At 43.3% G+C, this 12024-nt stretch overlaps 1 protein-coding gene across 1 annotated transcript in view; it reads left to right on the top strand.

The window, feature by feature from the left end:
• LOC124007557 (sodium/calcium exchanger 1-like) overlaps nt 1-10407 on the top strand; it is a 65005-nt gene extending 54598 nt beyond the window's left edge. Inside the window, exons 5-9 of the mRNA XM_046318216.1 lie at nt 2162-2268; nt 4083-4201; nt 6932-7031; nt 7679-7951; nt 8086-10407. Of these exons, the coding sequence (XP_046174172.1) occupies nt 2162-2268; nt 4083-4201; nt 6932-7031; nt 7679-7951; nt 8086-8465 (979 nt within the window). The 3' untranslated portion in view covers nt 8466-10407. The remainder of the gene's footprint in view (nt 1-2161; nt 2269-4082; nt 4202-6931; nt 7032-7678; nt 7952-8085) is intronic.
• The last annotated feature ends 1617 nt before the right edge of the window (nt 10408-12024 follow it).

The following is a 12024-nucleotide window of genomic DNA, read 5'->3' as shown; positions in this document are numbered from 1 at the left end:
TCATCATCCGTCTCCATCAGGCCGTGTGCACCTCTTCCTGTCTTCCGGGACGGCCCTTCAGTCTGCGTGGGGAATGTGTAGGCGGGGAGTTGACACCTGGGACCTCTCCACTCATCTGTGTGGACCAGAGCCTGTCTGCCAGAGGGTGTCTGTTTGTGTGAGGCAGAGGTCTGCTGGGCATAGGAGCACGATGGATCCGGGACTATTCTTATCTGTACACTGTCTGGCTTGGCCCATCTGCTGTAGCCAGCCCTGCAGTCTTAACATAGGCCTATCTGATAGCTGTCCACCGCTGTCTGTTTGGCTGCTGTGGAGCTTCGAGTTCAGCCACCCATGTGAATAGTCCATCGAACGACAAGGCTGCTTCAGACACATTTACACTGATATGAGGCACCACTTGGAAAGGCTTTCTGGGTCACTGGACAGAGGACAGAGAGATGCGGTGATGCGTAGGTAGAAATCATGTGATTAACACTGTGCCATCCAATAAAGAAGATTTCCTAACTCTGTGTGGGCTTCCGCAGCAAATTTGGGTTGCAGGGCAAGATGGAAAGGAAAATAACATAGTGAATTACATTTTAGTGATAACTCACAGGCACGACACATGAATTAAAAAGGTATCTAGTGATAAAGTTGGAGGAAAATTAGGGTGGATGTGTGTGTGTGTGTGTGTGTGTGTGTGTGTGTGTGTGTGTGTGTGTGTGTGTGTGTGTGTGTGTGTGTGTGTGTGTGTGTGTGTGTGTGTGTGTGTGTGTGTGTGTGTGTGTGTGTGTGTGTGTGTGTGTGTGTGTGTGTGTGTGTGTGTGTGTGTGTGCATCGTGGCCGTAATGTATATGGCTTAACTGTTTGTTCCCAGAAGTGTCCCTGCCTGCCTTAGTGCCTTTATTCATTATTCATGAACCCTAATTACCTGCGCTCTGTGCCTCTCACCCTGCCTTCCTCATTATATCACTCTCACTTTCTCATCCAGCCAATGGAAGAAAATAAAAAGAGATAGCAAGCAGTTTTCTCTCCATCTTTCCATGCTGATATTCATCACCCCTTATCCTCACCTCTGTCTCTTCACCCTTCTCTGTCCCCATCTCTCTTCTTCTGAAGAGCTTCTCTCTTCTCTATCCCCATCTCTCTCTCCTGAAGAGCTTCTCTCTTCTCTGTCCCCATCTCCCTCTTCTTCTGAAGAGCTTCTCTCTTCTCTGTCCCCATCTCTCTCTCCTGAAAAGCTTCTCTCTTCTCTGTCCCCATCTCTCTCTCCTGAAAAGCTTCTCTCTTCTCTGTCCCCATCTCTCTCTCCTTCTGAAGAGCTTCTCTCTTCTCTGTCCCCATCTCTCTCTTCTTCTGAAGAGCTTCTCTCTTCTCTGTCCCCATCTCTTTCTCCTTCTGAAGAGCTTCTCTCTTCTCTGTCCCCATCTCTCTCTTCTTCTGAAGAGCTTCTCTCTTCTCTGTCCCCATCTCTTTCTCCTTCTGAAGAGCTTCTCTCTTCTCTATCCCCATCTCTCTCTCCTGAAAAGCTTCTCTTCTCTGTCCCCATCTCTCTCTCCTGAAAAGCTTCTCTCTTCTCTGTCCCCATCTCTCTCTCCTGAAAAGCTTCTCTCTTCTCTGTCCCCATCTCTCTCTCTCCTGAAAAGCTTCTCTCTTCTCTGTCCCCATCTCTCTCTCCTTCTGAAGAGCTTCTCTCTTCTCTGTCCCCATCTCTCTCTTCTTCTGAAGAGCTTCTCTCTTCTCTGTCCCCATCTCTCTCTCCTTCTGAAGAGCTATCTGGTTCTCTGTCCCCATCTCTCTCTCCTTCTGAAGAGCTATCTGGTTCTATGTCTCCATCTCTCTCTCCTTCTGAAGAGCTATGTCTCCATCTCTCTCTCCTTCTGAAGAGCTATCTGGTTCTCTGTCCCCATCTCTCTCTCCTTCTGAAGAGCTATCTGGTTCTCTGTCCCCATCTCTCTCTCCTTCTGAAGAGCTATCTGGTTCTATGTCTCCATCTCTCTCACCTTCTGAAGAGCTATCTGGTTCTATGTCTCCATCTCTCTCTCCTTCTGAAGAGATATCTGGTTCTCTGGCCCCATCTTTCTCTCCTTCTGATGAGCTATGTCTCCATCTCTCTCTCCTTCTGAAGAGCTATCTGGTTCTATGTCTCTGACCCAACATGTATGTTTTTCCCCATCTGCAGGAAGCTGTTGGAGGTGAAGGTCATTGATGATGAGGAGTATGAGAAGAACAAGACCTTCATCATCCAGCTGGGGGAGCCTGTGCTGCTGGAGATTGGACGGAAACATGGTCAGTGCAGAGCCCTGCGGGTTCAAAGCTGCCATTTACTGCAGCAGCCTCATGTTATCGCTGTCAGATTTAACAGTCTTAAATGTTGCATTTCACACAATCAGTTATCGGCAAAACACAACAGCTGTTTATGAAGGATGATTCCATCCTTCATAAACAGCTGTTGTGTTTTGCCGATAACTGATTCTGGAAGTGCTGGGGTCTTTATTTGTTGTTGCCCCTGACAGATCCATGTTTTAAGTGATGAGGTTGCGTTACATAGAATTACAACACATGACATCCTTAACTTGTAATTTATTTGATTCCAAATCTAGGTGTTATGTTGCTTTCATTTTTATTTTTTAAATTTTACATTTATTTAACCAGGCAAGTCAGTTAAGAACATATTCTTATTTTCAATGACGGCCTGGGAACAGTGGGTTAACTGCCTGTTCAGGGGCAGAACGACAGATTTGTACCTTGTCAGCTCGGGGGTTTGAACTCGCAACCTTCCGGTTACTAGTCCAACGCTCTAAACACTAGGCTACGCTGCCACCCCATAAACACATTAGTGTGTTTATGTATTTTATGGCCAGGATGTCCCTGAGTGTACAGATGGTTATACTATAGAGGCACATGAGTTGGCATTAGTGACTTGCGGGGGATTTCATCAAGACTGAGAGTAGTTGGTCCATGTTAGTGTTGTTTCTCCAGGCTATTCTTCTCACTGCACATTCATTATAGTATTTTACACTAATGTAATGTTTTTGGTGCATTTCAATTATTCCTGCTTTGCTGACACGCATGATAAAAAATGTAAAAATTTACCCCCTCACAAAACTCTGTATATTGATACATTAGTATACAGTTTATTCACAGAGAATAAATTTGATAAATAAATGACAGTGCGTTTTTGTATACAGTGAGCTCCAAAAGTATTGTGATACATTTTTGGTTGTTTTGGCTCTGTACTCCAGCATGTTGGATTTAAAATGACACTAACTACGAGGTTCAAGTGCAGACTGTCAGCTTTAATTTGAGGGTATTTTCATCCATATCGGGTGAACCGAAATAGAAATTACAGCACTTTTTGTACATAGTCCATTTTAGGGGACCAAAGGTATTGGGACAAAGTCACTTTTATGTCTATTAAAGTAGTAGAAAGTTTAGTATTTGGTCCCATATTCATAGCAAGCAATGACTACATCAAGCTTGTGACTATAAATTAGTTGGATGCATTTGCTGTTTGTTTTGGTTGTGTTTCAGATGATTTTGTGCCCAATAGAAATTAATGGTAAATAATGTATTGTGTCATTTGAGTCACTTTTATTGTAAATAAGAAACACTTCTACATTAAAGTGGATGCTACCATGATTACAGATAATCCTGAATGAATCGTGAATACAGATGCACAAATATCATGCCCCAAGACATGCTAACCTCTCAATATTACAATAACAGGGGAGGTTAGCATTTTATATCATACCCCAAGACATGATAACCTCTCAATATTACAACAACAGGGGAGATTAGCATTTTATATCATACCCCAAGACATGATAACCTCTCAATATTACAATAACAGGGGAGGTTAGCATTTTATATCATACCCCAAGACATGCTAACCTCTCAATATTACAATAACAGGGGAGGTTAGCATTTTATATCATACCCCAAGACATGATAACCTCTCAATATTACAATAACAGGGGAGGATAGCATTTTATATCATACCCCAAGACATGATAACCTCTCAATATTACAATAACAGGGGAGGTTAGCATTTGGGTGGGGGTATGATATTTGACATTGAAGTGTTCCTCTCTGCTTCACAGGAGACTCCAATGAGAACAAATCAGCCAACGATGAGGAGGAGGTGTCCAAGATGGGCTGTCCCAGCCTGGGAGAACACACCAAACTGGAGGTGGTGATAGAGGAATCCTACGAGTTTAAGGTAACCCACAAAAACAAACAAACCCCCACAGACACACCCCTCTCTCATATGTCCCCCTCTCTCCTCTGTCCCCCCTGTCTCCTCTGTCCCACCCTGTCCTCCTCTCTTCTCTATCCCCCCTCTCTCCTCTGTCCTCCCCCTGTCTCCTCTGTCCTCCCCCTGTCTCCTCTGTCCTCCCCCTGTCTCCTCTGTCCCCCCTGTCTCCTCTGTCACCTCTGTCCCCCTGTCTCCTCTGCCCCCTGTCTCCTCTGTCCCACCCTGTCCTCCTCTCTTCTCTATCCCTCCTGTCTCCTCTGTCCCCCCTGTCCTCCCCTGTCTTCTCTGTCCCCCCTGTCTCCTCTGTCCCATCCTGTCCTCCTCTCTTCTCTATCCCCCCTGTCTCCTCTGCCCCCCCTGTCTCCTCTGTCCCACCCTGTCTCCTCTGTCCTCCCCCTGTCTTCTCTGTCCCCCCTGTCTCCTCTGTCCCACCCTGTCCTCCTCTCTTCTCTATCCCCCGTCTCCTCTGTGTCCCCCCTGTCTCCTCTGTCCCACCCTGTCCTCCTCTCTTCTCTATCCCCCTGTCTCCTCTGCCCCCCCTGTCTCCTCTGTCCCTGTCTCATCTGCCCCCCTGTCTCCTCTGTCCCACCCTGTCCTCCTCTCTTCTCTATCCCCCTGTCTCCTCTGCCCCCCTTTCTCCTCTGTCTCTTCTGTCTCCCTCTGTCCCTGCAGCATCATATTTCTGACCGACCACCTAGATCTGGTCTTATGTTGCAAAATTTGATTTTGTAAAACATTTTTTAAGGATTCACATGTGAGGCCATGTGCTAAACAGAGTGAGTAAGGTAGTGTTGTAAACAACCAAAGAATAAAACAAAAAGTGGTGAAAGTAGTAGCCTATAATAAGGAAAATCTCCAGATAAAAATACACGTTATATAGTCCTTGGCTTATATCCTAATCTGACTTTGGTGCAGGTCCTGTTGTTCTTCACATTACTGTTTCTGGTAAACAAACAATATATCAAATGAATAATGTATTTGTCACATGTACAGGATACAGAAGGTGTAAATGGTACAGTGAAGTAATTACTTGCATATTTTATAGTAGCAATATAAAAATAGACAGTGTCCAGATTAAAATATTTTATAAATATTTAATAATTATTAGATGATGCTTACCCAGACACTTGTCTGAATGGATGGGTCATGTGAAAGAATGCAGTAATATGAATATGAATCTGCAGGTAGATAAACCTAACCTACTAGGTTCAATGTTAGCTAGCTAGCTAACATTATGCTATAACTAGCAATGCAAATATAGATCTGAAATACAACTAATATTACTACAAAGATCATACATGTTACGTTAGCTAGCAAGCTAACAAGCTAACGTTCGCAACTTTTCCCCACTGATCTTTGTCAATAGCGCCTGCTAAATTCAGGGCAGAAATGTTGTTGAGAGCAGTAGCAACACTTTTGCAGTTCTCCATGGCTAACTTTATATCTTTTGAAAAAGCTGAGTAGCAAGGTGCTACATTGCAGACCAATCCAAACTTATCTCTTGGCATGTGCAGCCCATCCATTATATCAGTCAATCATGGCTAGCAGGAAAGTTCCTGTCGTTTCCGTAGCTAAACTAATTAGTTTCTGTACGTTATCCCAATCACACCATGAGTAGTTAATCATGAAACATACTCCACCGCCTTTCTTCTTCCCAGAGAGTTCTTTATTCCTGTCTGCGTGATGTACTGAGAACCCAGCTGGCTGTATGAACAGGGACAGTATATCCGGAGAGAGCCATGTTTCCATGAAACAGAGTATGTTACAGTCCCTGATGTCTCTCTGGAAGGAGATCCTCGACCCTGAACTCGTCTACTTTATTGTCCAGAGACTGGACATTAGCAAGTAATATACTCGGAAGCGGTGAATGGTGTGCACGCCTCCTGATTCGGACTAGAAGTCCACTCCGAAAACCTTTCCTCCGCCGGCGGTATCTTGGAGCAGCCTCTGGAATAAGTTCAATTGCCCTGGGGGGTGTGAACAAAGGATACATATCGGGAAAGTCATATTCCTGGTCGTAATGCTGGTGAGTTACCGTCGCTCTGATATCCAAAAGTTATTCCCGTCTGTATGTAATAACACAAAAAACTTTCTGGGCTAATAATATAAGACACAAAAAAAACAAAATACTGCAAAGTTGCTTAGGACCTAGAAGCAGAGCTTCCATATCTGTCAGCTCCATCTTAACATACACCTAGTTACTGAAACGGGTCACATTTATTAGAAGCATGTCTTTCGCCAGTGAGAGAGGTCACGGTCTCGTTACTCCTGTCGATGTCTGCCCTCCCCTCTTCCTGTGAGGAGACTGTCTCGTTACTGCTGTCGATGTCTGCCCTCCCCTCTTCCTGTGAGGAGACTGTCTCGTTACTGCTGTCGATGTCTGCCCTCCCCTCTTCCTGTGAGGAGACTGTCTCGGTACTCCTGTCGATGTCTGCCCTCCCTCTTCCTGTGAGGAGACTGTCTGGACAGAGGCCAGCCAGGTCACCCGCTCAGTGGAGCAATTGAAAAAGATGGATGGGTCATTGCCCTCAAACAAATGAAGAACAAACTGGGCGAGATTACATTGTTTACCACACAAATTGGAAACATCAGACCAACCCTTACCCCTTCCACTCAAAGTATCACACTTCTATCCATTCTATGTATTGATAACTCTAGGCTGAAATCTGATTGTGTTATTTTTGTTTTGTTTAGAACACAGTAGATAAGCTGATTAAGAAGACTAACCTTGCTCTGGTGGTGGGCAGCAGTAGTTGGAGAGAGCAGTTTGTCAATGCTGTCACTGTCAGTGCAGGTGAGTGCCTTTTTCTCCTTCACTCCTAAATCTCTGGGACAGACTCACTAACGGTGCATGCTCTTGCATTAACGGAGAGTCAGAGGAGTGGTGTTCAGGGCAGAGAAATCACACTCTACTTTGGGAGGTAGCAGTAATGAAATCACAGACACGCAAAGTTGCTGTTTGAAAATGTATAGATGCAAGGAGCAATGTTAAGTCCAACTTTATCCCAAGCAAAGCATTAATTGTGAAACGTTTATTTCCCTACTAGCGCTAATGGATGGGTCATTGCCCTCAAACAAATGAAGAACAAAGAGAATGACCACTTGGACCAACCCTTACCCTTCCACTCAAAGTATCACACTTATCCATTCTATGTATTGAGGATCTGATTGTGTTATTTTTGTCAGTTTGTTTAGACCTTGCATTAACGCAGTAGTTGAGAAATACCTTGTTGATAACTGCTGTACCTTATTGCTGTCTCACCTAGCTATCTTAAGATAAATGCACTAACTGTAAGTCGCTCTGGATAAGTATCTGCTTGCTAAATTACTCAAATGTAAAATGTAACTGTAATTTTGTACCACGTAAAAGTTTAATAAAACGCTGATCTCATCAAAATGATTTGTACTATATGTGTAAACACCTCTCGTTCTCTCCCCCAGGGGATGATGATGAGGAGGAGAGTGGGGAGGAGCGCCTCCCGTCCTGTTTTGACTACATCATGCACTTCCTCACAGTGTTCTGGAAGGTTCTGTTCGCCTTTGTCCCGCCCACAGAGTACTGGAATGGCTGGGCCTGCTTCTTTGTGTCCATCTCCCTGATTGGTGTTCTGACGGCTGTGACTGGGGACCTGGCCTCTCATTTCGGCTGTACAGTGGGGCTTAAGGACTCTGTCACTGCCGTAGTATTTGTGGCCCTGGGGACTTCCGTTCCAGGTGGGTGCCTGTCTCTATGTAGCCTACTCTCTCTGTCTGTCACTCTTTCTCTGGGCTGTATCCGTTTCGTGTCCGTGTCAGAGTCAGTTACCTATTTCTAACCATCTATTTCTGCTTACTTTATGTTCACAAAGACACATTTGCCAGTAAAGTGGCGGCCATCCAGGACCAGTACGCTGACGCCTCCATCGGCAACGTAACGGGGAGTAATGCAGTGAACGTGTTCCTGGGCATCGGCGTGGCATGGACCATTGCGGCCGTCTACTGGAAGACCAAGGGAAAGAAGTTTCTTGTAGAGCCTGGTTCGCTGGCATTCTCCGTCACCCTGTTCACCATCATGGCGTTCGTGTGTGTCCTGGTGCTGATGTACCGCCGCCGGGCCGGCGTGGCAGGGGGAGAACTGGGGGGCCCGCGGACCGCGAAACTCCTCACCTCCCTCTTCTTTTTCTCCCTCTGGTTCCTCTACATCATGCTGGCCTCCCTGGAGGCCTACTGCCACGTGCCAGGCTTCTGAGAGAGAGAGAGAGCGAGAGAGGGAGCGAGAGAAAGAGAGAGAGCAAGATAGAGAGAGAGAGAGGAGAAAGCTTGTCTCCTATTGTTTACATGTCTATCCCTCTGCTTTTTGTGTACTTTTCTGAGTGTTTTAAAGTATTTATATTGTTTATTATTATTGCTACCGTGGATGCTTGACTCTGAGGACTTTTACCCCATTTACAATGACATGGATGGCAGCCTTAGCCATTCTGTTGGAAGCGTACTGGCACCAGCTAATGACTTGGTGTATGTTTTCAGATGACTTATGCCTTGAGGCATAGCTTTATCTAAATAGGCTGTCTGCACAAAATGAGGGAAATGAAATGACCTTTGACTCTTCTGAGAATGCTCCTATTTTGTTTATAGTCTATCCTGAACACTTAGCTCTTTTAGCCCCACTGATCATCTCCTGCATCTCTCCATTCAGATAGAGGATGACCCTAATCAACCAGTCAATTTCTTGGAGATGATAGCACACTGACTCAGAAGAGCTGACCCAGATCCTCCTTCTCCCCATGTCTGAACATGGTTCCTGGTTGACCAACTACGTAACCACTGAGCCCCACTAGCGCAGTCATTCCCATGAAGGTTCTCAGCCTCTGCCCTGAACGTTGACTACTACCCTCAGCCCATCCTAACCCTCTTCTTTTTCAACAACGTTGTGCGCTTGTGTTGTGGACATTTTCGAAAAAGGATTTTCGTTTTTGAAAAGTCAAGATAGTCAAGATGTTTGAACAATGTAAGTGTTTGTAGATAAAACAGTGCCATATTCTCTTTGAACAGGGTCTAAAAATAACTTGTGATAGGAGTTAATGGGATAACTACAGTTTGGCATGGTACTGCATTAGAATTCATAGCCACTGAGGCCAAAACTAAATGTCAGATGTTATTCAGGAAATGGTGATCAGTTGAAAAGCTGTTGGTGTTTGTTAATAAGATTAATATTACTATTTATCTCAAACTATTTGTTGTATATCACGTCAAGAATAATATTACTACTAGGTGTGTACACGTAAGAGCGTGAGTGTGTTTTGTTGTATTGAGTGAAGAATAATTCTATGATAGAAACATTTTGAAGTATTGTATGTAACATTTTAATACAGCTATCCTCATGAGTGAAAGTCTAGATGTGAATCCAAGCTGAACACAGTAACATGTGTATATATCACTGCCTGGTTCCCTGATCCACACTCTGTCTGAGGACAACCTCAGTCTCATAAGGACTTCTTCCAAGATACTTTTTATACGGGACACTAATCTATGTGAGACAATCTCTGCCAGAGAATTCCAGCTTAATTCAAGTGTGCTTTACAATTTTAATTTGAGACAATGTACTGTAGAAGCACACTTTTTCCAAGGGTTTTGTATGAGTGTGCGAGCGTGTGGATGTGAATCATAATTCAAGGTATATGTACTCCTTGTCTTCAGAGTTTGATGAAAGGCATGGCTTTATTCCATCCTAAATGTTTACTCAACATGGGGGTATGGATTTTAATGATGAAATGTCTACACTTCCGAGTCCTCGCAAACCTTTTTGCATTATTCTCTGTCACATTCAGTCTTTGAACATATTTCACCTACATGACTATGTCAAAGCACTGCATAGAGGAGGAAAACGTTTTTAAAACCTAACGATTCGTTTATTTCCTAAACATAGCACTTACGGTGTAGAGTTTTTGAAATGGCAACAAATAAACAAAACTATGACAATGTTGTAATGAAAAAAAAGACCAAAAACCAAATGATTTCCAAACCTGACTGGATAGTGTGTAGGCGTTGTTTTTGAAATTTAGGATCCTCAGATCCATTCTTATTATTTCTAGATGTATTTATAATTACATGATCATTGCTGCTTTTATTTTGATTAATATGCACGCTTAATGTATGATCAGTGGAAATAAAAGTTGTTTATTTATTATTGTTCAAAATGGAGTTTTATTTATTCATTAATCAGGACTTGGAGCCCTTTTGAATCATAACCGGTGGCTAATTTGACAGGATATATAAAAAATGTCATTCTTCCCATGCAGCGAGAAAGCATGTTTGTATCAGTATGCTGTTTCTTATTGATTCACACAGGTAAACATAGTTTTATTGAATCTGAACTGCATTTGTCCGTGTAAAACAATGTGCTTGACAGATCCTGCTACTGTGATTCAGTAATCCAGTTACTGCCACACCTGGCCCATCACTGTACATTCATTACTCTCTCACTGTTGACTTTTTGTTCAGTGTAAAAGTCTCCATAAATCACTTTTCTTACATTACATAATCATGAAACGCAGTCTCTGCGCCCTCATTTCCTCGTCCTCCATCTGCTCTGATCAACCTGGTACATATGCTTCAGGAAGTTTTCATGATGCTTGTTGTTTGGCATCTCAATGGATCACACACCACAAGCAGGGAATGTACAACTTCTGTTCTCTTAACCCCTTAAGTCGAGTCCCTGTTTCTCCACAGACAAGACATTTTCCAGGTTGCTAAAATAGTCACGTCAGTCTGTAGCAAGGAGGGAAGTCTTTGGCATGAAACACTTTTCTTTGATGCAGATCCTTGTGCTGCGACAGCAGCTTTAAGTAGAGAGAGTTCTGCAGGAATCCTACAGGAAAGAAAATCGACAGGAATTCCTGCAGTTGATTAGTTACATGTAGTTAATTAACCTTAGTTGGACTTTGGATTGAATCAACTGAACAGTGTTAGGACACTAACATTTCAATTCCGTCTCAGAAAAGTTGATGTCAGAGTCATCAGGCACACATCTGAGTCAGATCTGAAGTCATAGTCTGTATTTTTGCGATTTAGCGCTCTTTTCCATCTGTATTGCTGAAGCGCTAGAGATTGCGCAATAGTAATTAAAGGTCATTTCAAATTGAGCCGACCGTGAATGCAGTCTCCTCTAACCCGGGAACATTGCCTTTAAGGTCTCTATTCAATCCGTATCGCTGAAATTGAGTGCCATGGCATGATTGAAAAGGGGGGAGGGGTTCTAAGCTGATATGCAGTTGTTTTAAGATGATAATATGGATCATTCAGCTATTTAATTTTAGGACCCCTTTAGGTATAAAAAAATATAGAAAAATGTTTTTGGATAAATATTGAATTTGGCCTTTACTACTATAGCCCATAGAAATGCATTGAATAACATTCATAAATGGCAAAACAAGACCAGCTAAACATAACTCATAAGAAACAAGGTTTGTCTGTCCTATATCTAAGGGATATAAAAAAGCTCAGGAAATATGTTTGTTTTTATTGATGTACTGACCTTTTTACACATTTCACCCCGTTTTTGGTGCACAAAACTACCTTCATACTTCCCTTCCTTTACACTTATTTATTTAAACTGGTGCCGGTTACCTTCAGATGAGTCCCGGGACACTTGTGGGGGTCGTAGAGCTAAACGTGAGAATCGTTAATAATAGATAAACGGTTTGGACACGACAGACGTATTCAAATCAAATTTTATTGGTCACAGACACGGGATTAGCAGATGTTACTGCGGGTGTAGCGAAATGCTTGTGCTTTTAGCTCCGACAGTG

This window comes from Oncorhynchus gorbuscha, linkage group LG20 (assembly GCF_021184085.1).
Source record: "Oncorhynchus gorbuscha isolate QuinsamMale2020 ecotype Even-year linkage group LG20, OgorEven_v1.0, whole genome shotgun sequence".
Lineage (NCBI taxonomy): Eukaryota > Metazoa > Chordata > Actinopteri > Salmoniformes > Salmonidae > Oncorhynchus > Oncorhynchus gorbuscha.
Note: the sequence above shows the minus strand (reverse complement) of the source record. Positions and strands in the feature narration are given on the sequence as shown.